The 27,404-nt window shown below is 46.4% G+C and overlaps 1 protein-coding gene across 2 annotated transcripts in view; it reads left to right on the plus strand.

Annotated features, from left to right (window-relative positions):
• Window positions 1–27,404, plus strand: part of phactr2 (phosphatase and actin regulator 2) — a 108,806-nt gene that overhangs the window by 21,857 nt on the left and 59,545 nt on the right. For both annotated transcript variants that reach the window (XM_067988529.1, XM_067988530.1), the window contains exon 2: window positions 23,738–23,905. In XM_067988529.1, coding sequence (XP_067844630.1) covers window positions 23,738–23,905 — 168 coding nt within the window. The remainder of the gene's footprint in view (window positions 1–23,737; window positions 23,906–27,404) is intronic.

The raw sequence follows: 27,404 nt of genomic DNA on the forward strand, positions 1-27,404 counted from the left end.
CTTAGAATAAGGGGCTGCTCTTTCAAAACTGAGATGAGGAGAAACTTCTTCACTCAGAGGGTAGTAGGTCTGTGGAATTTGCTGCCCCAGGAAGCTGTGGAAGCTACATCATTAAATAAATTTAAAACAGAAATAGACAGTTTCCTAGAAGTAAAGGGAATTAGGGGTTACGGGGAGCGGGCAGGAAATTGGACATGAATTTAGATTTGAGGTTAGGATCAGATCAGCCATGATCTTATTGAATGGCGGAGCAGGCTCGAGGGGCCGATTGGCCTACTCCTGCTCCTATTTCTTATGTTCTTATAAGCAATACCTTTCTGTCAATAACTTCTAAACCCGCTGCTCCCTTTGAAGTTAATAAAGCAGCTTCTGCTTGGGCCAGCATAACAGTGTAGGATTATCAAAGCACGTGTTTTTTTTAAAAAATGGGCTGTGACTGGATTTGATTTAGAGACTGCCTTTAATGAGGAGAAGCTGAAACATGTGGAAGATTTCCATTCAACAGAAGGGATTCCAGGCCGTCGCATTTTTAATTGCGTTGGCAGAATGAATCCTTGAACTAATCTTGTTTTGGGGCAGGCACGCAGCCAGCTGTATCGTGTGCTTAGTACTGATGATTGGCAGGAGACGGGGGGGACGAGTGTGTAATCTACACATTGAGCAGATGTCTGAAACCGGGCTTCACACAAAGAAGAGTGTTTTGTGCTAAATGGAATAGTTTTGTCCACTGGTTCCCTCCTCACCCTGGCCTTGAGCAGAGAGAGAACCAGTGTGGCTCTTTTCCACAAACTGCTGGATGTCTTTTTTACTGCCATCGTGGGTGTGACAATGGTCTACAGCAATAGGGTGGAACGGGCGATGGCGAATCGGCAGCCCGATTTACACCGGGCCTGACTTCCTCTTCCGTTGGCTTCATTGGGGTGGGCAGATGTTGGTATGTAGGGGGGTGAGCTGGTGCTTGGTATGGGGGTGATGGGCGGGTGTTAGTGTGTAGCAGTGATGGGTATGTATTGGGGTGAGAAGGTGTTGGTGTGTAAGGGGTGGGCAGGTGTTGGTGTAGCGGTGGTGGGCAGGTGTTGGCGTATAAGGGGTGGGCAGGTGTTGGTGTATAAGGGGTGGGCAGGTGTTGGTGTGTAAGGGGTGGGCAGGTGTTGGTGTAGCGGTGGTGGGCAGGTGTTGGCGTATAAGGGGTGGGCAGGTGTTGGTGTATAAGGGGTGGGCAGGTGTTGGTGTGTAAGGGGTGGGCAGGTGTTGGTGTGTAAGGGGTGGGCAGGTGTTGGTGTGTAAGGGGTGGGCAGGTGTTGGTGTGTAAGGGGTGGGCAGGTGATGATGTATAAGGGGTGGGCAGGTGATGATGTATAAGGGGTGGGCAGGTGTTGGTGTGTAAGGGGTGGGCAGGTGTTGGTGTGTAAGGGGTGGGCAGGTGTTGGTGTGTAAGGGGTGGGCAGGTGTTGGTGTGTAAGGGGTGGGCAGGTGATGGTGTATAAGGGGTGGGCAGGTGTTGGTGTGTAAGGGGTGGGCAGGTGTTGGTGTGTAAGGGGTGGGCAGGTGTTGGTGTGTAAGGGGTGGGCAGGTGTTGGTGTATAACGGGTGGGCAGGTGTTGGTGTAGCGGTGGTGGGCAGGTGTTGGTGTGTAAGGGGTGAGCAGGTGTTGGTGTGTAAGGGGTGAGCAGGTGTTGGTATGTAAGGGGTGGGCAGGTGTTGGTGTGTAAGGGGTGGGCAGGTGTTGCTGTATTGGTGGTGGGCAGGTGTTGGTGTATAAGGGGTGGGCAGGTGTTGGTGTGTAAAGGTGGGCAGGTGTTGGTGTATAAGGGGTGGGCAGGTGTTGGTGTAGCGGTGGTGGGCAGGTGTTGGTGTGTAAGGGGTGAGCAGGTGTTGGTGTGTAAGGGGTGAGCAGGTGTTGGTGTGTAAAGATGGGCAGGTGTTGGTGTATAAGGGGTGGGCAGGTGTTGGTGTAGCGGTGGTGGGCAGGTGTTGGTGTGTAAGGGGTGAGCAGGTGTTGGTGTGTAAGGGGTGGGCAGGTGTTGGTGTATAAGGGGTGGGCAGGTGTTGGTGTGTAAGGGGTGGGCAGGTGTTGGTGTGTAAGGGGTGGGCAGGTGTTGGTGTGTAAGGGGTGGGCAGGTGTTGGTGTGTAAGGGGTGGGCAGGTGTTGGTGTATAAGGGGTGGGCAGGTGTTGGTGTGTAAGGGGTGGGCAGGTGTTGGTGTGTAAGGGGTGGGCAGGTGTTGGTGTGTAAGGGGTGGGCAGGTGTTGGTGTGTAAGGGGTGGGCATGTGTTGGTGTGTAAGGGGTGGGCAGGTGTTGGTGTGTAAGGGGTGGGCAGGTGTTGGTGTATAACGGGTGGGCAGGTGTTGGTGTAGCGGTGGTGGGCAGGTGTTGGTGTTTAAGGGGTGAGCAGGTGTTGGTGTGTAAGTGGTGAGCAGGTGTTGGTGTAGCGGTGGTGGGCAGGTGTTTGTGTGTAAGGGGTGAGCAGGTGTTGGTGTGTAAGGGGTGGGCGGGTGTTGGTGTGTAAGGGGTGGGCGGGTGTTGGTGTGTAAGGGGTGGGCGGGTGTTGGTGTGTAAGGGGTGGGCGGGTGTTGGTGTGTAAGGGGTGGGCAGGTGTTGGTGTGTAAGGGGTGAGCAGGTGTTGGTGTGTAAGGGGTGAGCAGGTGTTGGTGTGTAAGGGGTGGGCAGGTGTTGGTGTGTAAGGGGTGGGCAGGTGTTGGTGTGTAAGGGGTGGGCGGGTGTTGGTGTGTAAGGGGTGGGCGGGTGTTGGTGTGTAAGTGGTGGGCAGGTGTTGGTCTAGCAGTGGTGGGTATATATTGGGGTGATGGAATGGTGGGCAGGTGTTAGTGTGTAAGGGGTGGGCAGGTGTTGGTGTGTAAGGGGTGGGCGGGTGTTGGTGTGTAAGGGGTGGGCAGGTGTTGGTGTGTAAGGGGTGAGCAGGTGTTGGTGTGTAAGTGGTGGGCAGGTGTTGGTGTGTAAGGGGTGGGCAGGTGTTGGTGTGTAAGTGGTGGGCAGGTGTTGGTCTAGCAGTGGTGGGTATATATTGGGGTGATGGAATGGTGGGCAGGTGTTAGTGTATGGGGAGGGGGAGAGCGGGTGTTTAGTGTGGGGGGGATGGGCTGCCCTAAGGGAAAGAAGGAAAATTGAGAGAGTGAAGTGACTTGGGATAATGCACCATTGCTGTTGGGGGGGGTGGGGGGAGGGGGGAAGTGAGGTTGCCAGTTTGACTGGGGGAGGAGGAGAGGAGGAGGGGAGACAGGACTAGCACTCCTTTCATTGGCACTCCTAAGTTTCTCCTCTTTCATCATCTATGAAGGTGGTGACAGTCGCTGGTGAGTTTTATGGTCGTGCATTTCATGCTGGTAAATTTCACACTGATATAGGCAGCAGGGCCAATGCTGAAAATGCATGCGGGCCAGGAATGTTCCCAGGCTCAGTCCCTGGCCTGTGCTGTGTCAGCTGATCTTAGCTGGAGCGATCTTGGAGGTTTGTACTACAAATGACCTCAGTGTTCCTGAGCAAGAGAGGGGATGAAATGAGCCAAGGTTCACCCCTGTACTCACAATCTAGTGCCTCTTGCTGGACACTGTGTGGATGTCGGGTGAGGACAGACTCTGACCAAACTGGGATGTCCCTCGGAATCAAATGACCCATTGAATCTCATTGGCTAGGCTCACACATGAAAATGGCCACTTTGGCCAGACACCAGCGGGCAGCTTATGCTTGTGGAATTATTCCCAGCATAAATCAGGAGAGGAAAGGGGGCAAATCGGAAATGAGAAAGGAGATGCCCCCTTTTCCTCCAAAACATTGTAATAAGGAGCGCAGTCAGCTGTGAGCAAACTGGTGGTTTCAGGTGTGCCATTTTGTTCTCAGTTGTGAGTTGCCGTGTGTCTGTACGTGTGTGTGTGCCTGTGTATGTGTCTGCACGAGTATATGTGTATATATATATATATATATATGCGTGTGTGATGGGGAGAGGAGGGAAATCGCCTCAGGGATATTAGTTGATTCATTGAGATGAGGAGAAACTTCTTCACTCAGAGGGTAGTAGGTCTGTGGAATTTGCTGCCCCAGGAAGCTGTGGAAGCTACATCATTAAATAAATTTAAAACAGAAATAGACAGTTTCCTAGAAGTAAAGGGAATTAGGGGTTACGGGGAGCGGGCAGGAAATTGGACATGAATTTAGATTTGAGGTTAGGATCAGATCAGCCATGATCTTATTGAATGGCGGAGCAGGCTCGAGGGGCCGATTGGCCTACTCCTGCTCCTATTTCTTATGTTCTTATGTTCTTATTGTTCCCCATATTCAAATAGTGCAAGGCAGTAAACAAAGAATGCAGGGTCATGTGGCCAAATCAATTGAGTTCAAAACCCCAGAGGTGTTCAGGTTAGGACGTATCTGGAGTACGATGTACAGTTGTGGTCACCACATCATTAAGGGACCATGTAGGACTGGGAGGTAGTGCAAAAGAGAATAATTAGACCTATCCTTGGTGTTAAAGGGGTGAGCTGTGAGGGGCCACTGACTAAGTTGGTTCTTTCAGACTCAACGAATGTCTTGGAGGAGATATTATAGACGTATGTAAGACAGAAGCATGTAGCACCTTATCACATCCTTAGAACATCCCAAAGTTTCCTACATCACAACAGCGACTACACTTCCAAAAAAAAAAGTATTTAACTGGCAGTAAAGCGCTTTGGGACATCCTGAGGTCGTGAAAGGCGCTATATAAATGCAAGTTCTTTCTTTCAAAGCACTTCACGGCCAATAAATTGCATCATCTAGGCACACAGAGCAACCACTTTGTGCACAGCAAGGTTCCATGAATAGCAAATGAAATGAGTGACCAGACAACCTGTGTTTTCCTAGTGATGTTGGTTGAGGGATAAGTATTGGCAGTGCACTGGGAAAACTGTTCTTCAAATAGTGCCCTGGAATCTTTCCTATCCACCTGAATTGACAGATTTGGGGAGTGTTAGCCTCATGTCGATAGTGTTGTTTTGACATCTCATTTGAAAGACAGCACTTCTGACTATGCAGCAACCCGCTGCAGTGTCATCTAGATTATGAGCTCAACATTAACTTTCTAATTCAGAGGTGAGAATGAGTCAAGAGATGCTTAATGGATAGGTGTCAGCTATGGCTCAGTGGGTAGCACTCTCACCTGTGAGTCAGAAGGTCGTGGGTTGAAGCCCCATTCTAGAGACTTAAGCACATAATCTATCACATGAGGGAGAAAGGAATGGAAGGTTATGCTGATAGGATTAGATGAAGAGGGGAGGGCAAAGGTATGTGAAGCATAAACACCGGCATGGACCAGTTGGGCCGGATGGCCCGTTTCTGTTCTGTACTTTCTGTGTAATCTAGGCTGACACTCCAGTGCAGTACTGAGGGAGTGCTGCACTGTTGGAGGTGCTGTCTGTCAGATGAGATGTTAAACTGAAGCCCAACTGTCCTCTCAGGTGGACGTAAAAGATCCCACGGCAGTATTTCGAAGAAGAGCAGGGGATTCTCCCCGGAGTCCTGGCCAATATTTATCCCTCAACCAACATCACTAAAAACAGATTATCTGGTCATTATCACGATGCTGTTTGTGGGATCTTGCTGTGCGCAAATTGACTGCCGTGTTTCTTAAATTACAACGGTGACTACACTTCAAGAGTACTTCATTGGCTGTAAAGCACTTTGGGACATCCTGAAAGGCACTATGTAAATGCAGGTTCTTTCTTGTGTTGTTTGAGATCTGCCCCAGCTCCAGGGAGGACGTCTGACGGGGCAGGATTTACTGTACCTGACCTGGGGGCGCTTGAAGCTGACACTGAGTGGCCACTTCACACGGCAGTAAGTCTCGGATTGGGATTGAAGTCAGGTATTGGTAGGAGTACCAGGTTCTCTTCCCTGCAGGACATTCATGAACCAGTTAAGTTTTTATAACAAACTGTTAGCTTTTATGACCCACAAATTACCCAGATTTACTGAATTCAATTTCACAACTTGCTCTGACAGGATTTTGAACTTATGGCCCCAGAGTTGCTGGTCTAGTTCCAGAAGCACTACACTACCTTGCTACAAGCGTAGACTCTCTCTGAGTAATTCCATGCTCCCAGTGTGGAGCCACACTCACTGGAGTAGGGGCGTGCGGGTCAGAAGATTGGGGCTACATTTAATTCATGCAAACTGCAAGCACAACCTCTGTGCAGTAGGTGTGGGGTGGTAGCATTGTCCCTTTAAACGTGGCTCTGTGTTTTATTACAAGTGTGCTGACGAACTGTGGGAGGGGATGGGGGACTCGGAAATATTTAGCAGAGCTCTGCCAGGTGATTAAATGGAGAGATAAGAGTCCACAATGCCGTCTGTGGGTATGATGGCTAAGTTAACTGGAAGCAAAACTAACAATAAATGAGATCTCACTAAATTTTAATGAACTGTATGAAATGGTAATTAAAGTAAAAAAAAAATCAAACACAGCTAAATATAAACGGAAGGAAAATCTGCTGCAGAATCATTTAAAGGAAAGAAAACAACTTACATTTCTTTAGCGCCTTCCCAAATCAGGAGTCCCCCCAAATACTGTACAACCAATGGAGTACTGTTTTAGTGCAGTCACTGTTATTACATAGGCTAAACTAGCAACCAATTTGCACACAGAAAGTCTTTTCCGCAAACAGTAATTGAGGTGAACAACTAATTAACCCGTTTTTGGTGATGTTAGTCAAGGGGGGAGTATTGTCCAGGACACTGGGGAGAACTCCCCTGCTGATCTTGAAATGGCACCGTGGGATCTTTGACATCCACCTGAGAGGGCAGACGGAATCTCAGTTTAACATCTCATCCGAAAGGCGGCACCTCCGACAGTGCAGCACTCCCTCAGTTCTGCCCTGATGTTATCATCGTAGATGATGTGCTCATGTCTTCAGAGTAGGACTTGAACAGAAAATCTTAGCTGGCATGTAATGGCCCATTGACTGTTGGGAGAGGGCAGAGGGTGCGAATCATTCCTGCAAGGGTCTTGCCGCTTTGTTTGAGAGAGCGTTACAATCTTTCCAAGATTCGCACCTTGATCGTTTGGTCACCAATGAAATCCTGTCCCTGATCTTCGAATTGAGGGTCAGCGTATCCACAGTTCCTGTTCCCTATTGGATCACTGAACTCACAACAATAAGTCTTACTTTTAAAGAACGAAAGGCTAGAAATACACAGCAGGCCTGTCAGTATTGGTAAAGAGAAGTGGTGGTTAATATTTATTCAAATGAAAGGCCTGCACCCGATATATGAACCTATCTTTTCTCAACCCAGATTTCCATTTTTTCTCTTTAGTCTTTTTAAAAAAAAAATAAAAAGCTGCAGCAAAACCTGTTTAACAATCATTTAGTTGTCCTGTGTGCATTACCACATTCTTAAGTAGGTTATTCGAACTTGTGACTGAGGAAAAATGTTTGAGGCAATCTTGAAACAAACTTTCTCTTTCATTCCTTCTCTGATAAACTACGTTGGTCGAAGGGCTCCAGGATTAGACAGGAGTTCCCTCAGGCAATCGCTGATGTTCCTCTCAACACCTACACCAGTCACCAGGATCGATCGCCAACAAACTATTGAATGTTTGAGCGAGGGGCTCATTTTAGCACAGCTCCCATTTCTTTAAGCAACCTCTGGTCTGTGGCCTCTGGAACAGCAGCTGGATCTGAATGGAGTTTGCAGATTGTTTCCACTGCTTGGTGAGATGGTGATGAGGGTGTATGAATTCAAGATATTCACAAAAAGGATTAAAAGGGGACTTTCGAAAACCTAGTGACGGGAATCAGACTCTGTAGGTTCCCACTTCTGACGTTGGTTTTTATAGTGCCAGCTGTGGCCCAGTGGGCAGCACTCTCGCCTCTGAGTGAGTCAGAAGGTTGTGGGTTCAATTCCCACTCCAGAGACATTGAGCACATAATCCAGGCTGACGCTTCAGTGCACTACTGAGGGAGTGCTACACTGTCGGAGTGTGCCGTCTTTCAGATGAGACGTTAAACTGCGACCCTGTCTGCCCCCTCAGGTGGATGTAAAAGATCACGCGACACAATTCGAAGAAGAGCTGGGAAGTTCTCCCTGGTGTCCTGACCAATATTTATCCTTAAACCAACATCACTAAAAAACAGATTATCACATTGCTGTTTGTGGGATCTTGCTGTGCGCAAATTGGCTGCCACGTTTCCTAAATTAGAACAGTGATCACACTTCAAAAGTACTTCATTGGCTGTAAAGCATTTTAGGGCATCCTGAGATCATGAAAGCCGCTATAGAAATGCAAGTCTTTCTTTCTTCTGTAAGTGTACTGGGCTGAACCGTATGATGCGAAGGCCATCCGTGCAAACATGAACACTGAGTATCCATATTATAGCGTAGAGTCCAGCATGTCTACAAAGACTTGTCAACCTTATTGGAACAGACCACCTTAATCCAAAGGCATATTATACACTGCTGGTTCTCCCAAAAACCATGAGGGTAATTTTAACCGAGCGCGATGGGCGGGAAACGCACGGCATCAGGTGGAGCACTGGTTTTACACCCGCCCACTACTGCTCTCCACTGACTTCAATGGAGGGCAAAATCGGGCAGGGTGTAAAATCAACGTTGTAACCGATCCCCCTCAGTTTCCTGAGTCGCTGGTTAGGTTAAAATTGACCCACCCACCCCCCCGGTCTTTAACACCAGAGAGGGAAACCAACAAAGGGAGACCTGCCATTGGTTGCACCTCCAGATTCAAAATGTACACTGAGCTTAAAGTGTTTGATCCAGTAACCGGGGGAGCGTTATTTTGGTGGGCTTTTGGATGGTAGAGGATCGATGACTGCGGTAGAAAGGAAGATCAGGTAGGAGCCGAGTCACTGCTGCCAGTTTTGTGCCCCTCCTAATCTGCTTCCATTGTAGTGAGCTTTGGAGCTGGTAATGTGTAACCAAGATTGCAGCTCAGGTTATCTTGAAAGGAGATTGATAGCACGGGTCAGGTTTGATTGTTGTTATGTAAACCCATCAGTTAGTTAATATAAAATTGTGCAGATTAGCAAACCAAATATTTCAGCAAGCTGGTTTCCATCCAGCCACCACACATAGTAAATGATTGAAAAGGCAGTCCCAATTACCAGGGCCCTTCTTAAAGAGCGAGTGTCTCTACGAGGGACCATTCTTGTATTTGGATATTGCACATAAAACTCTCTGTTACATTGTACCTCTCTAACTTTTCAAAATACAGCCTCAACAAATCCATTCTGATTGATCTCCACTGTCATGTCCCCACCATCTCACCGTGCCCTATCGTTCCCTCCTACTACGGAGATGTGCTGTTGCCCTGTTATGCTGGTGATGGTGAGTGCCCTCTATGCGACTCTCTTTCCCCATTTCACTTTGTAGTTGGACACCAGTTGCGGGGGGCTCTGCCATTCTGTGTGGATACGGCCCCCACCCAACAATCCAACGCAGCATTTGTAAACCCCACATTTTCACAAAGCCATTTACAGTATTTACTTTGAGAGTTTCACTGGTAACTTATTCCAAATGCCTGTTCTCGTTTATCTAATGTGTCCTCATTTGTATTTACTTTACAATAAGAACACATTATTTAAAAATGTATGGTTATTAACTAAGGTAAGTTAAATATTTATAACTGATGGAGATTCAGTGAGTGAATGCTCAGTGCCTTCCAGCAAACACACTTAATCCCCAAAGCTTTGTTACCACAATGAGAACGGTGTGTTTTTCAATTGGGCAGAAAATTTGGCCCTGGATTTGCGCTGTTTCTCCAGGGGTTCTGCCAGTCTCGATCTGAAGTTCTGGTGAGAGATACAGGGAAACATGTGAAATCTCAGGGTCTTTGTGTTTATCGCGGTGAGACCTCACAATCCTTGTGGAGAACAGTTTCCATTTTGCCGCAGTGCCACATTCAAGCGCCAGTAAATCAGGTACAGCATGGTTTAGATGCGTCTATCCAACCCCATCAAGCACTCTTACGATCGGGTACAGCATGGGTTATACGCAGAATGAAACTGCATCTACTCTTCCCCTTTCAAGCATCCTAAAGTCAGGTATGGTATGTGTTAGATGCAGAGTAAATCTCCATCTACCCAGCCCCGTCAAGCTCTCTGAGATCAGGAGTGGCATAAGTTACATATAGGTAAAGCTCTTGTTGCACTGCCTTGCCCAGGTAAAGCATGGGTCAGGTGTTCCATCTGTATTGTGCCCTGTCAGGTATAGCAGTGTAAAACATTGCTACAGCAAGGTTGGGTTAATCCCAACCTTGGAAGGAAGGAAGAAAGAAAGAATGACTTTCATTTATACAGCATCTTTCGTGGCCTTAGGATGTTCCAAAGCACGTTGAAGTACTTTTAGCCAATGAAGTACTTTTTTGAAGTGTAGTCACTGTTGTAATGTAGGAATCGCAGCAGCCAATTTGCACATAGCAAGATCCCACAAACAGCAATGAGATAATGACTAGATAATCTGTTTTTTAGGGTGTTGGTTGAGGGATAAATATTTGCCCCAGGACACCGGGGAGAACTTCCCTGCTCTTCTTTGAAATAGTGCCATGGGACCTTTTGAGTCCACCTGAGAGGGCAGACGGGGCCTCGGTTTAACATTTCATCCGAAGGGCAGCACCTCTGACTGTGCAGCACTCCCTCAGTACTGCAATGCACTGAAGTTCCAGCCTACAATTTGCGCTCAAGTCTCTGGAGTGGGATTTGAACCCACGACCTTCTTACTCAGAGGTCAAAGTGTTACCCACGGCTGACACCTATTATAAGTTTATATATACCTATTATAAGATAAATGTAGTGTAAACCTCTCACTGCCCTGTTCAGGTAAAGCATGGGTCAGATGTTCCTTCTACAGTGTGTCCAGTCAGGTATAACTGTCAAACATTGCTACAACAAGGTTTGATTAATCCCGACCTCAGAAGAGCTCTTCCTCGTACACCAAGTGTGACATTTCCATTTCTCACACCACTATCAGGAACTCTCTAAGTGGGAACGTTCATTGCCAAACAAGGCACCCATTTCACACGGGACATTTTATCGAACTGACGTCCTGCAGGACAGAGCTACGGCCTGAAGGGTATTCACGGCCACAGATTAATATTTGATTTGTGCTCCCGCCTGTTTGGAACAGACGTTTCCACCAACTGCTTTCTCAGCCCACAGGAAATTACGTGCGTCGCCAAGTGGGTGGAGCGATCAGGCGTGAGGGAACTCCGACCAAATTACCGAGTGGGACCCAGTCAGGAAACCCAGGCTGCTTTTGTTTTGCCGGCACCTCCTCTTCACTCCATATGTTGCAACTCTCAGTTACTACAGAACAAGGTGTGGGAGGGAGGGAGGGAGGGCGGGCGGGCGAGCTTGTGGAATCCTGTCACTGTTGCAACATTCTCAGGAACAGTGTGAAACTTATGCCAGGCCTGACTAGAGCCTGTTGTGATTTAATGCTTGGGTGGTTCATGTTCGGTTTGGCGTGGTCATGTTAAGGCTCATTATATTTTATCAATAGAGGGATGCGCGCTCCAGTGTTTAAATGCAATGCGCTCCAGCCTAAAACACCCACTCCCTCCACCACCGGCGCACCGTGGCTGCAGTGTGCACCATCCACAGGATGCACTGCAGCAACTCGCCAAGGCTTCTTCAGCAGCACCTCCCAAGCCCCGATCTCCACCACCTAGAAGGACAAGGGCAACTGATGCATGAGAACACCACCACCTCCATGCTCACCACTGAGTCACACACCATCCCGACTTGGACATATATCGCTGTTCCTGGAAGTCCCAACCTAACAGCACTGTGGGAGAACCTTCACCACGCGGACTGCAGCGGTTCAAGAAGAAGGCCCACCACCACCTTCTCAAGGGCAACCAGGGATGGGCAATAAATCTCGCCAGCGACGTCCACATCCAAGAATGAATAAAAACCAATCCCACAACCTTCTGACTCAGAGGCAAGAGATGTCCCACTGGGTGAGGCTTAACTTCAAATCATTGATGCCCACACCCTGAGAATGAAAGAAGAAAATACCACAAAATGTGCATTTTTATGTGAGCAGCTTGCATTTACACAATGCAAAGGACATCTGTAGGCACCTCACAGTATAGAAAACAGACACCAAGCCAGGAAAAGAGAGGTTGACTGGAGTGGGATGGCTGAAATCTTGGTAGGTTCCGAGGAGCTTTAGAAAGGAGAGGGCGGGTGGAGGGAGTTCCAGAAAGTGGGGCACAGGTGGTCGAAGACTTTGCCCCCATCAATGGGACAGAGGAAAAGGGGGAAAAACAAAAGGCTGGAGTCAGTGGAACAGGAAGTCCGTTGAGGTGGGGGAAGGGGAGGATATAGGACTGGGGGAGGATGAGGAGATAAAAGAAAACTTGGGGGTTCAGCAGTGAATGAGTTAAAGCAGTGTGCTCGCCTTCAGTTGTATGTTTTAATTCATTAAGAAAATGCTCATGGGGGGGAACGAATGTTTTTGTTTGAGATATTACTGTTAAATATCAATTCAGTGGTTACATCTACAGTGGGTTTGCGAAAAAATGGCAGAGATCTTCCCGATACGGGCACAGCTGCTCTAATCTGTTCAGACTCTTCAGGATTGACAAAATAATTATGGAAGAAGGTGGTCAATCAGCCCATCTTAATTCATCCATCCAGAGGCTCCCTACAGTCGCCCATTGTAGCAACAAACTGTTTCTTAAATGATTCCAGGGTTTTCACCTCCACTGCTTTACCTGGAAAGTCTATCCCACATGTTGATCACTCTTTGTGTGGAAATTAATTTCCTGCTATCGGTCCTACAATTACCTTTCTGCATCAGTGGGTGCCCTGCCTGCTGAAAATGAAAGGAAGGGGGACCTTGCATTTATATAGTACCTGTCTCATACACAGGACATCCCATAGTGCTTCACACCCAATGAGTCACTTTTGAAGTGCAATCACTGTTGTAATGTAGGAAAATGCAACAGCCAATTTGCGCACAGCAAGATCCCACAAACTGAAACGAGATAAATGAGCAGATAATCTGTTTTTTTTGTGATGTTGGTTAAGGGATAAATATCGTTCAGGACACTGGGAGAACTCCCCTGCTCTTCTTCGAAATAGTGCCATGGGATCTTTTACGCCCACCTGAGAGGGCAGACGGGGCTTTGGTTTAATGTTTGATCTGAAAGGTGGCACCTCCCAAATGGAAACACATAGAAGTTACGACATGGAAACCGGCCACCATTGCTGTTTGTGAGATCTTGCTGTGCGCAAATTGGCTGCTGCGTTTCCCTACATTACAACAGTGGCTACACTTTCAAAAGTACTTCATTGGCCGTAAAGCCCTTTGAGACGTCTTTCTTTCCTCCTCTTCTTCCACGCATCCTCATCCTCCTGAGGTGAAGACTCATTGGGAGGTCTCCTACTCCAAGTCATTCTTTCCTAGAACCTCTCCTGCCTGGGGCTCCCTTTCCTTTGACAGTCTACAGGCTTTTAAAGCTCAAGTGTGGCCTCACCATAATCACACTTAATCTTGAGTTTGAAAACCTCCAGGGCCATTCGAACACCGCACCTTGCTGTGAGAGTGACTCACAGGGTGCCACCTCCAGTGACTGCGTTTCAAAGTAACTTGCAGATGAAGCTTTGAGACATTATTGAGAGATGTGATAATGGACTGTATAAATGCAAGTCTTTTTCTTGGTTTTTATCAAGTGTGAGCAGCATGAAAGCTGGTGGGCGATTTTCAATTCAAAACTAAGTGTTTATTGCATTACCCAACAAAGCCCATCATGCACGTTGTTGGAGCTTACCCTACGCTATGGGAAGTCTGTTGCTTGTGGGTGTCACCAGTACAATTTCCTGATCCTCCTAAACTAAAAATACACTCCCCTGCTCTGCTCCACATCTCTGCATTTTTGAGATTGATATTCATCTCGTCGTCGTCTACCCCAACTAATTCTTTCTCAAGACACTCAAAACTATGGAATTCCTCACCTTCCTTGACCTTTCCTTCCTCTGACAGTCTTCAGCTTTTTAAGATCCAAGCTCACTGTGGCTGACTCACTAACCCCTCCTTGTTATTTATTCTTTTCAAGCCTGGTTGTATTCTGTACTTGTGGGCATTAACCCTCCACCTTGGTTTCTTAATGGAAGGCTTACAAAAATCACTTGGGTTCAGCAGTTCTTCCCATCTTCAGCCCTGACTGAAAATAAAACCTTACGGTAACCATTTGGGCACCTTGAGCAAGGGATGTTAAGGGGAGATTTAATTGAGGTGTTCAAAATTATGACTGGTTCTGATAGAGTGGATGGGGAGAAACTGTTTCCACTGGCAGGAGGGTCGGTAACCAGAGGACACAGATTTAAGATAATTGGCAAAAGAACCAGAGGGGAGATGAAAATAATTTTTTTACGCGGCGAGTTGTTATGATCTGGAATGCACTGCCTGAAAGGGCGGTGGAAGCAGTTTCAATAATAACTTTCAAAAGGGAATCGGATAAATACTTGAAGGGGAAAAATTTGCAGGGCTCTAGGGAGAGAGCGGGGGAGTGGGACTAATTGGATAGCTCTTCCAAAGAGCCGGCACTGGCATGATGGGCCGAATGGCCATCTTCTGTGCTGTATGATTTGCTGCCCTTCTAACGAGCTCTGATTTTAAACTTCTCACTATCTGTGACAGCCCAAGCCTATTTTGAACCTGTCAATTTAAAAGTAAAGTTCACCATCCTGGGTTATTTTTCTCATCCAACGTTGGGGAGTAAGAAGTTCCAGGGTAATGCTCACACACCCGATGTGTTTGAACATTCCTTTGAGGCTAATGACTAATGTTCTGTACATATTGTGCCAGAGATACCAGTGTTAAATATCAATTCAGTAGCTACACCTACAGTAGGTTTGGGATACGGGCATGGCTGCTCAGCTCTGTTCAGACTCTTCAAAATTGACAAGATAATTATGGAAGAAGGCAGCCAATCAGCCCATCTTAATTCATCCATCCAGAGGCACCCACCGTCCCCTATTGTAGCAACAAACTGTTTCTTAAATGATTCCAGGGTTTTCACCTCCACTGCTTCATCCGAAAGTTTATCCCACATGTTGATCACTTTTTTAAGAAGATATCAGTCCTAAAATTACCATTTAGTAGTTTGAACCTGTGTCCCCTAGTTCGACTCCAGCAGTCTAATTTGATGAAATGTTCTGGTGTGGGTCTGAAGGTCATGGGTTCAAGTCCCACTCCAGAGAGTTGAGTACAAAATTTAGGCTGACACTCCAGTGCAGTACAGAGGGAGTGCTGTACTGTTGGAGGTGCTGTTGTAATGTGCGTCTTGATTTTCATTGCATGTAATAAATGTAAGCAGAGGATGAAGGGTTTGGCAAAGATAGTAAAACAGAGCCTGGGCGAGAATGTCCCCATTGTCTCTGTGATTTCAACTAAGAAAACATCTTAATGGTACCGGGAGTAGCACCCGCTGGGGTAAGGTGCATGTAAAAGGGGAGACAATCATAGTTTGATAGGATTATCAGATGCTCTGCCTCTCTTCCACCCGGACTGGTGGCCAACACGAAGGGAACCTGGTTAAGATGAGGTACAGCATCTTGCATATGTAAAATTCAGGGGATGCCTAGGTACTTGCAAGAGGGCAACACTGAGCAGGGCATACCTACGGGCAACCATGGGTGACGGGTAAAGGTTGGCTATCTTGGGCTTAGCCAAGGGGATATTGTAGGGATAAAATTTGGATTAAGGGATATAAAGGGGAGGGCCCCAATTCACAGGTATAAAATGGTCTGAAAGGTGCCATTCAGTCTGGTTAGGCTGGAAACAAAATATAAAGCACCATGGGATATTTGACTATGTTAGCCCTTTTCAAACTAACATGGATAGGTTTAGCTGACCAAGGACATTCCCAGCTTACTTGAGAAATGTTTAGAAGGAGTCTGTTCCTGAGAAGAGATAAGAGTACAAAGGTGTATTGATGAAACATGGCTGGGTTCTATTGGGACTTCTCTAGTTCAAGGGTTAGTCATATTTGTTGTTATAATTCTTATAGTTTATTGCTTACTTAAATGTTGCTGTGCTATGATGTCCAATCTGGGTACACATATAGCGCCCACAAATTTGATGGTGCAAGTAGGGGTGACACAGGATGAGGTGCAGGAGGAGTTTGAACGTCTGGGTGGAATAATGCTCTATTAGAGTATTGTCCTTACATATATATATAGGACAAAAGGAGGGAATGTGGAAAACCATAAAGACCACATTAATGTAGAAATACGTGAACAGTTACTTGACCATAAAAAAGAAAAAAAATGCATGATGGATATTTGACCAATGTTAACTCCTTGACTCCCATACATGGGGTAGCTACAGCGCGCGCACACACAGAAAGACACAATTGTCCTTGGTATGTTGATAATTAAGTTGGCTGTCCAGGTGCTTGGTACTGTCTGCCCCCCCTCCCCCCGTGCAGATAAGGGTATTGCTGACTATAAAATATAATGAGAATACAGTTTCTTGAGAGGCCATGTGGCCTTGAGACTGACTTCAGCCCTACTGATAAGCCAGCTTCGGAATTTAGGGAGGTAGTGCTCTCAGGCCTACGAGGCCTACGTGCCAAAACAGGAATGAGCTATGGATGTCCAGAGGAGGCAGCTCACTACTTGATTGACTAACCACTTGAACTAATAAAGAATGTACATGTACGCCCATATTCTATGATAGACAGACATTACTAATTAAACTGTATAAATGTGAACGGTTTTACTTTGTTCAGAGAAGAGGTTGTTCTGACCATTGTTTAGAGCAGATCTTCCCTTGAGCTCAAGTTTCTTTTAATTAAAATTCTTACTTGACTGAAAATAAGTGTTTGGACTTAATGCATTGTATACAATAGGTAATTAAGTTTTCGACAGTGCTGTCTCTCGGATGAGACATTAAACCGAGGCCTTGTCTGTCCTCTCAGGTGAATGTAAAAGATCCCATGGCATTATTTGAAGCAGGGTAGTTCTCCCTGGTGTCCTGGACAATATTTATCTGTCAACCAATACCACTAAAAAAAGCATATTATCACATTGCTGTTTGTGGGATCTTGCTGTGCGCAAATTGGCTGCTGCATTTCCTACATTACAACAGTGACTACACTTCAAAAATACTTCATTCATTTGAGATGTCCTGAGGTCATGAAAGGAGCAATATAAATGCAAGTCTTTTTTTCTTCCTATTGCCTTAAAAATCTTATATACCTCTCGGAAGCCTCCTTTCCAGGCTGATCAGCCCAAGTTTCTCCAGTCTTTCCTCACAGTTCAGACCCTTGACCCAGAGGATCAGCCTCATGGCCCTTCTCAGCCCTCTGGTGCTGGAATAGCTCTCCCTTGTTTCTTGGTGACCAAAATTGGACGCAGTATTTGAGGTGCGGCCTGACCAGCACCTTGACACTGTTTGTGTTCTATTCCATCAGCCACTGTTAGATATTTTGTCCAACTTATTCTGCAATTTCTGAGCTGCCTCTTCCGATTTTATGGACTTGTGGGTACTTTACAGAGAGCACCGTTTTGATCATTCAGTTTCACGATGGCGTGCCCTCTTTCACCACCTCCGCACCCCCCTCCCCCTCCTCCCCCCTCCTCCCTCCCCCCTCCCCCCTCCTCCCTCCCCCCCTCACCCCTCCCCCTCCCCCCCGCCCCCTGCCTTCTGATGGCGGGTGGGTGACTAGTTAATCCGGTTACAAATCATATTTCAAGTGCATTTAGCGTGAGTTGCTTTCATTCTTGCCCACACTACATTGAGATTCCCGTCACACAGCATTACTCTCAGCTGGTATGTGTGTGTGTGTGTGTGTATAGATTTATATATATTTATAATAAATATGTGTGGGAGTGTTTGACGAAGTTATTAAGTCGTCTCACAAAGTGTAATCCTTATGACTAAGTCTGTTAAGCTTCTTGTTACACTGTGTATGCTGGTTGATTCTGATGGTATGTATGAAAGGTGTAGAAAGAACTTGCATTTATATATCTCCTTTCACATACGCCCCAAAGCCCTTTACAGCCAGTGAAGTATTTTTGAAGCGTAGTCACTGTTGTGATGTAGGAAACTCCACAGCCAATTTGCACACAGCAAGATCCCACAAACAGCAGTGTGATAATGACCCAGATAATCTATTTTAGTGATATTGGTCGAGAGATCAAAATTGGCCAGGACACTGGTTACCGACCCTCCTGCCAGTGGAAACAGTTCCTCCCCATCTACTCTATCAAAACCCCTCATAGTTTTGAATCTCTCCATAACCTCCTTGTTGGTGAACCTTAGGTGCCTGTCTCTCAGCGTGGAGGATAGGCTGCAGAGTATCAGGGTCATATCAGATAGCAATCATTCTGCCACCATCCTATGAACCACTCAGTTCTAATGGGAGAATTCTTCATCCAGTTCAGGGACAAGTTGGCTAACGAACATGTGTTTGTAAATATGAGGGGGCTTTTTTTTTTGCAACTGGAGCCAGTTTCAAATCAGGAATGAAACTTGGACCAGATTCATAATTTCAGGACGCATTTGGAAATTCAGGAACAGTTGGGAATGCCGGTAACTCCCACAGGTTTTCATTTACTCTGCGTGCTATTTTTAGCACAACATGTTTGCCTTTCACACAACTCTTAAAATGGGCGGGTTAACACCTGCATTAACATCGCACGGGCAGGAATTTAACATCAGCAGATTAGTAAGGACGCTCTAGGTATCTCTCAAGGGAATTAAAGCTCACGTGGATAGCTGTCATATAGGGTGTTGATAGTACTGATGTGATGGCTACATTGAAAACATAACAAATATAATATTCACAACAAACCAAATAATCATTATTAAAGACGGAGTCTCTTTAATGTTCATTTCACTGAAGGCTTAGCTGTGTGAGTGGCCGGTGAATATTGGTGCCACGCTCAATTAATTCCTCCCCTGGGGGCACCTCAACTTAATGTAGCGTTCCTGATTTTTGACATGTGTAATGTGTGAGCTGCTTGTGCTTAGGTGTCAGGTGTGGCTCAGTGGGTAGCGCCCTTGTCTCTGAGTCCAGTAATTCATGGGTTCGCACTCCCACTCTCGAGACTTGAGTACAAAATCTTGGGAGTGCTGAGGGAGTGTTGCACTGTCAGTATGGGCTCTCTTTCGGATGAGACGTTAAGCCGAGGCCCCGTCTACCCCTCTCAGATGGACGTAAAAGATCCCACGGCACTGTTTGCAGAGGAGTTCCTCCTGGTGTTGTGGCCAATATTTATCCCTCAACCAACATCACCAAAGATTATCTGCTCATTGCTGTTTGTGGGATCTTGTTGTGCATAAATTGGCTGTCGGGTTTCCCTGCATTACAACAGTGACTACACTTCAAAAGTATTTAATTGGCTGTAAAGCGCTTTGGGACGTCCTGAGGTTGTGAAAGGCGTTGTATTAATGCTAGTCTTTCTTTTTATTGGAGGGTGTGGACGAGTTACTGCTCTGTGGAAAGTGACGAGGAGATTTGGGGGTATGAAATTCTGAAGACTTTTTGTGTGAGGAGTATAATTCCACACTCCTCCTTCAATGGCTTTCAGTGCTTGTAGCCATGCATGATTGAGAACCACTGGTTCAAGGTGGCTGCAGGCAGCACAAATACTGCCATCTGTTAACCTTCGGACCTGCCGCTGCTTAGCAGCACCACCGTGAGCCGTGTTTGCATTAAAGGAGCTCTCGTCTTCCTGGCATTTAGAATGGTCCCAGTAACACACATGGTGCTCTCTTTTACAACTTGCATTTATATCGCGCCTTTAACATAATAAAACATCCCAAGCGATTATCAAACAAAATTTGACACCAAGCCACGAAAGGAGATATTAGGACTGGTGACCCAAAGCTCAGTCAAAGAGGTAGGTTTTAAGGAGAGTCTTAAAGGAGGAAAGAGAGGCGGAGAGGTTCAGGGAGGGAATTCCAGTGCTTAGGGCCTGGGCAACTGAAGGCACGGCCGCCAATGATGGGGTAAAGGAAATCGGGGATGCACAAGAGGCCAGAATTGGAGGAGCGCAGACATCTTCGAGGGCTGTGGGGGTGGAGGAGGTTACAGAGATAGGGAAGGGCGAGGCCTTGGAGGGATTTGAACACAAGGATGAGAATTTTAAAATCAAGACGTTGCTGGACTGTGAGTCAATGTGGGTCAGCGAGCACAGGGGTGATGGGTGAACGGGACTTGGTGCAAGTCAGGATATGGGCAGCAAAGTTTACATAAGACTATAAGAACATACGAAATAGGAGCAGGAGTAGGCCATACGACCCCTCGAGCCTGCTCCGCCATTCAATAAGATCATGGCTGATCTTCTACGTCAACTTCACTTTCCTGCCTGATCCCCATATACCTTGATTCCCTTATTGTCCAAAATTCTATCTATCTCAGCCTTGAATATATTCAACGACTGAGCATCCACAGCGCTCTGGGGTAGAGAATTCCAAAGATTCACAATCTTCTGAGAAGAAATTTTTCTTCATCTCTGTCCTAAATGGCTGACCTCTTATGTTGAGACTATGGTCCCTAGTCCTAGACTCTCCAGCCAGGGGAAACAGCCTCTCAGTATCTATCCTGACAAGCCCTCTAAGAATTTTATGCGTTTCAATGAGATCACCTCTCATTCACCTAAATTCCAGAGAACATAGGCCCATTCTACTCAATCTCTCCTCTCAGGACAACCCTCTCATCCCAGGAATCAATCCAGTGAACCTTCGTTGCACCCCCTCTAAGGCAACTATATCCTTCCCTAGGTAAGGAGTTTTGGATGAGCTGAAGTTTATGGAGGGTGGAAGATGGGAGACCGGCCAGGAGAGCATTGGATTAGTCGAGTCTGGAGGTCAGAAAGGCACGGGTGAGGGTGATGCTCAAACTGCACGGAGCATGTTGAGGATGAGTCGCTTAGAAAGTTTAGGAACAAAAGCAGAAACCGCTGGAGGCATTCAGGCAGCATCTGTTGAGAGAGCACAAATCAGTTGACGTTTTTGGTACAGACTCTTCCGCAGAACTGAAGTTATTACTGATTTTAAAAAGGAACAGAACAAGGGGAAGAGGAAGGGGATAAAAACACACACAACCACCACATAGACAGGAAAAGGAATCGAATGACCTGTAACGTGTTACGGTGGGGAACAGGAGATGGTTAAATGGAGGAAGTGATTTGCACAGGAGATACAAGGAGGCATAATGAGAGAAATCAAAGAAATGAAAGACATATACAAGGCAATGAGAGTGAAGGTAAGTAAATCTCAGGGCCGGATAAGATGCATCCGAGGATCCTTAAAGAATTAAGGGAGGAAATTGCAGGAACTCTGGCACAAATCTTCCAGAAATCACTGAATACTGGACAGGTGCCAAGGGACTGGAGAAAGGCAGATACTACTCTTATTTTTAAAAAAAGGTAACAAGAGTAGCCCAGGAAATTACAGACTGGTGAGTTTGATGTCCATTGTGGGTAAAGTTATGGAAACCCTTATCAAAGATAAGATCGCGGAGCACCTGGATAGAAATAAAATCATAAAAGATTGTCAGAATGGGAGGCCTTGCTAATCTAACTTATTGGTTTTCTTTGAAAGTATGACAAAGAAGGTTGATAGGGGTAAGGCAGTGGATATGGGAGAATGTTGCCAGTGGGGTCCCACAGGGATCTGTTTTGGAACCTCTTGTTTAATATCTTCATAAATGATCTAAAGCTAGGGGTCACATGCACAATTAGGGAAATTAATTTCAATATAGATAAGTGTGAGGTGGTGTATTTTGGTAGGAAGAATAAGGAGGCCACATACTGCTTGGATAATAAGAGTCTAAATGGGATAGAGGAGCAAAGGGATCTGGGGGAACAGATACACAAATCACTAAAAGTAGCGATGCAGGTTAATAAGGCCATAAAAAGTCAAATCAAGCACTAGGGTTCATTTCTAGAGGGATAGAATTGAAAAGCAGAGAAGTTATGTTAAACTTGTATAGAACCTTGGTTAGACCACACTTGGAGTATTGCACACAGTTCTAGTCTCCATATTATAGAAATGATATAGAGGCATTGGAGAAGGTGCATAAAAGGTTCACAAGGATGATAACAGAACTGAGAGGATATCCTTATCAAGAAACGCTGAACTGGCTGGGACTCTTTTCTCTAGAAAAAAGAAGGCTGGGGGGTGACCTGACAGAGGCCTTTAAGATAATGAAAGGGTTTGATAGGGTAGACATAGAGAAAATGTTTCCACTTGTGGGGGAGTCCAAAACTTGAGGTCATAAATATAAAATAGTCGCTAATAAATCCAATAGGGAATTCAGGAGAAATTTCTTTACCCAAAGAGTGGTAAGAATGTGGAACTCGCTATCACAAGGAGTAGTTGAGACAAATAGTATAGATGCATTTAAGGGGAAGCTCGATAAGCACATAGAATCATAGAATGGGTATAGAGGGATATGGGCCAAGTGCAGGAAATTGGGACTAGCTTAGTGGTATAAACTGGGCGACATGGACATGTTGGGCCGAAGGGCCTGTTTCCATGTTGTAACTTCTATGATTCTATGATATTGCAACTATTGAGAGGATACAGAATGATTGAGGGGATGGAGAGATTGGATTATGAGGAGGGATTATGTAAATTGGGCATGTTCTCACTGGAAAAGAGAAGGTTGAGAGGTGATCTGGTTGCTGTTTTTGGGATTCTAAAGGGCCTGGATAATGTCGACCATGACCAGCTGTTTCACCTTGTCCAGAACAGTAGAACCTGAGGTCACAGCCTGCGTTTGAAGGGGGTCAATTCAAAACTAATCTGCGGAAACAATATTTCAGTGAGCGAGTGGTCAATCTATGGAACAGGCTCCCTGGGGAGAGGGTGGGAACAGATAGTGTTGATTCATTCAAATGCAAATTAGATTGATATCTTTCAGAAAATAATATTTTGGGATATAGTATCTGAGTAATTTGAGACATGACGTGTGGTAGGTGTAGCATTCTTGGGAGCAACAGGTGACTTTGGAATTATGGTTCCCAAAGCTCTCCACCGCTGGATGGAGATTGATTGCTGTGATTAGTCATCGACTCCATTATTGATGGGAGAAGGTGAACTAGATGGACCTTGGTCTTTTCTCATCCAGCAAATCCTATGAGAGTAGCTAAACAGGGATAGATAAGTGGAATGGGAAGTATGAAAAAAATGGCTTACCCACTTTCATGGCTCCCATTCCATTTACCTAATTTTTCTTTCAGATTTTCAGCAACTGCAGTATTTTTATTTCAGAAAATTTTCAATACCGATCCTAAACTATGAAGGGTTTTGGTAAATCAGGAAAACATTTCCACTGGTGAATGAGTAACTAAAGGACATAAATATTAGATCATCACCAAAAAAAAAGGAAGAGGGGGTGGGATAATTTGTTTACTCCGAGGATTGTTGGGACATGGAATGCCTGGCCAGAAACAGTGAGGGAAGCAGAATCCAGAATGGATTTTAAAAGGGAATTGGATAAATATTTGGGAAAAGGAAAAACTTAAAGTTTGGGGAAAGGGTAGTGGGCGGGCTGTGTGACGAGCGGGCTGTGTGACGGGCGGGCTGTGTGACGGGCGGGCTGTGTGACAGGTGGCCGATCCGCTACCACCCGTTTTCCGTCACCGCCAAAAGTGAGAATATACTCGAGGCCATTGACTCTAAGTTGTCCAACACTAAAATCCTTCTAACATCGTAGAAATGCAGGCAGGCGGAGGGTTCACCTGCTTGTCTTTCTGGTTGCAGTTGATGGATTGGATAAGTGTGCTGTCACAAACACGGAAGGGTTGCCCCCTGGATCTGGAACACCGCCACTGAAGCGAAAGAGCAAGCTGGCATCCATAGGAAAAATCTTCAAACCATGGAAGTGGCGGAAGAAAAAAGCGAGCGAGAAGTTCCAAGAGGCGTCTGCATGTAAGTTACTCCTTTAACCCTGGCTTTGTTATGGGTGCTTTTTGCATAACCTCCCACCAAAGCCATGGTTAGGGCTATCTCTATCTCCATCTCTCTACCTCCATCTCTCTCTCTATATATCTCTCCCTATCCCTCTATCTCTCTATCTCCATCTCTCTATATATCGCTCTCTATCCCTCTCTATCTCTATATTTATCTCTCTCCCCCTCTCTCTCTATCTCTCTCTCCCTCTCTCTCTCTCTCTATATCTCTCTATCTCTATCTCCATCTCTCTCTATATACCTCTCTCTCTCTCTCTCTCTCTTTATATCTCTCTATCTCTATCTCTCTCTATGTGTCGGCTTGGCTCAATTGGTAACGCCTTCACTCCTGAGGCACAAGGGTACAGATTGAAGCCCCACCCCTGGAACTAAAGACATTTTCTTGGTACGTGTCTCCAGCTCAGTGCCCAGTGAGTGCCGCATTGTCAGAGGTGCTGCCTCCTTGGATCAGAAGTAAAACTGGGCCTGTTCCATTGCTTGAAGAGGAGTAGGGAGTTACTTCCAATAACCTCCCCCAAGTAACGTCGCCAAAAACTATTCAGCTGCTCAATCATCTCATTGCTGTGGAGAGCAGAATTGCCGCATAACAAATTAGTGCATTGTAAAGTAATTCATGTCAAGCAATTTAGGACCCTTCTGAGAGATGTAATAGGGCACTATATAGATGCAAGTCTTTATTTTCAAATTGCTCTGTCTGTGCTTTAGTTAATGTCTTATCCTTTGACTCTTTTTCCATTAACTCAGCGATTTCTCAGGCTAAAATCACCCTCCCACTTTGGGGAAAGATATTCTTTTGTGCATTATGTGTAGCAAAGTTGGAAATGTGTCCTTTATAAACCCATTCCTTCATATATAAATCTTCCACTCATTTTTCCACCTAGCTACTCTAGACGGATGTAGGCGTTGTGCTCTGTGCTCTTTAACTTCCTTCAGAGTGCATGTCCTCAATGATCACAACTCCTGTCCTCATGCAGGTGTGGTGTCTGAATTGCCAGATCTTGGTCTGACGCACACTCTTCAATGGGCCAACCCTGAAAATCTTGCTTCCTTCAGTTCTTCAAAGACATGGGGCTCAATTTTACCATGGTGGCGGGTTGGCAGCGTGGTGGGGGGGGGGGGGGGGGGTGAAGGTGTGCGTGGCAAACCCGCATGAACCAAACTTACCGTTTCTGACGCGATCGCACGTTGATTGATGGTGGTTAACGTCCTCTCCGGGTTTTGAGCCTGGCTGCTAGTCTGATTGACAGGCTGGCTGCCAGGAGCTGCAATGCAAAGTGGGGAGGGGCGAGAAAGAGAGAGAGAGTGAGACGTCATCTGGCACTGGAACGGAAGACCGGGGTGGGGTGGGGGTGGAGAGAGAGGGGACAATCAGAGGGGAGAGGGGACGATCGGGGGTGGGGGGGGGGGGGGAGAGGGGATGATCAGGGGGACATCAGGGGAAGATGGGGGGACACTAGGAGGGTGAAAGGCGGACATCGGGGCGGGAGATATCGGACGTCGGAGCAGGTTTCAAAGGTAGGTTCATTTAGTGTTTTCACTTCCTTGCATCGTTTTTTATTTAGTTTATTCAGTTTCATTTTCCCTGATCCGGCCCTTCATGCCTGCTTTCAGTACCTCAATGAGGTACATCTGGCCCTTTGACTGTCATCCAGCCGGCTTTAATTGCCGGCAGGATTTCCATTTTCGGGTCACCCGCGCGCACACAGGTGGGTGCCTGGGAAACTCAGAAGTCCGCGGGTTGGAGTCGACTTCCAAACCTGAAAGGGATTTCTGCAATTTTAGGAGCCCCCCCTCCATCCCCAACGCACCCACAATTGCCTCCTAAAATCACCCCCCATGATAATTGAATTCATGCTGTGCACGTCTAACAGCAACCATGATCATGTATTCTTACATAAGAACATAAGAAATAGCAGCAGGAGTAGGCCATATGGCTCCTCGAGACTACTCCGCCATTCAATGAGATCATGGTTGATCTTGGACCTCAACTCCATTTTCCTACCCGATCCACATATCCCTTCATTCCCCTAGAGTCCAAAAATCTATCCATCTCAGCCTTGAATATGCTCAATGACTCAGCATCCACAGCCCTCTGAGGTAGAGAATTCCAAAGATTAACAACCCTCTGCGTGAAGAAATTCCTCCTCATTTCAGTCTTGAATGACTGACCCCTTATCCTGTGACTATGCCCCCGAGTTCTAGACTCTCCAGCCGGGGGAAACAATCTCTCAACATCTACCCTGTCAAGCCCCCTCAGAATCTTATATGTTTCAATGAGATCACCTCTCATTCTTCTAAACTCCAGAGAGAATGGACCATTCTACTCAACCTCTCTTCATAGGATAACGCTCTCATCCCAGGAAAAATCTAGTGAACCGCCTGTAAGGCAAGTATATCCTTCCTTAGATAAGGAGACCAAAACTGTACACAGTACTCCAGGTGAGGTCTCACTAAAGCCCTGTACAATTGTAGTAGGACTTCCTTACTCTTGTACTCTCAATCATCAGCAAAGTGATGGAAGGTGTCGTCGACAGAACTATCAAGTGGCATTTACTCACCAATAACCTGCTCACCGATGCTCAGTTTGGGTTCTGCCAGGACCACTCGACTCCAGACCTCATTACAGCCTTGGTCCAAACATGGACAAAAGAGCTGAATTCCAGAGGCCAGGTAAGAGTGACTGCCCTTGACATCAAGGCAGCTTTTGACCGAGTGTAGCACCAAGGAGCCCTCGTAAAATTGAAGTCAATGGGAATCAGGGGGAAAACTCTCCAGTGGCTGGAGTCATACCTAGCACAAAGGAAGATGGTAGTGGTTGTTGGAGACCAATCATCTCAGCCCCAGGACATTGCTGCAGGAGTTCCTCAGGGCAGTGTCCTAGGCCCAACCATCTTCAGCTTCTTCATCAATGACCTTCCCTCCATCATAAGGTCAGAAATGGGGATATTCGCTGATGATTGCACAGTGTTCAGTTCCATTCACAACCGCTCAGATAATGAAGCAGTCTGTGCCCGCATGCAGCAAGACCTGGACCACATCCAGGCTTGGGCTGATAAGTGGCAAGTAACATTCGTGCCAGACAAGTGCCAGGCAATGACTATCTCTGACAAGAGAGTGTCTAACCACCTCCCCTTGACATTCAACGGCATTACCATCGCCGAATCCCCCACCATCAACATCCTGGGGGTCACCATTGACCAGAAACTTATAAATACAGTGGCTACAAGAGCAGGTCAGAGGCTGGGTATTCTGCGGTGAGTGACTCACCTCCTGACTCCCCAGAGCCTTTCCACCATCTACAAGGCACAAGTCAGGAGTGTGATGGAATACTCTCCACTTGCCCGGATGAGTGCAGCTCCAACAACCTTCAAGAAGCTCAACACAATGTAGGACAAAGCAGCCCGCTTGATTGGCACCTCATCCTCCACCCTAAACATTCACTCCCTTCACCACCGGTG

This window comes from Heptranchias perlo, chromosome 8 (assembly GCF_035084215.1).
Source record: "Heptranchias perlo isolate sHepPer1 chromosome 8, sHepPer1.hap1, whole genome shotgun sequence".
Classification (NCBI taxonomy): Eukaryota; Metazoa; Chordata; class Chondrichthyes; order Hexanchiformes; family Hexanchidae; genus Heptranchias; species Heptranchias perlo.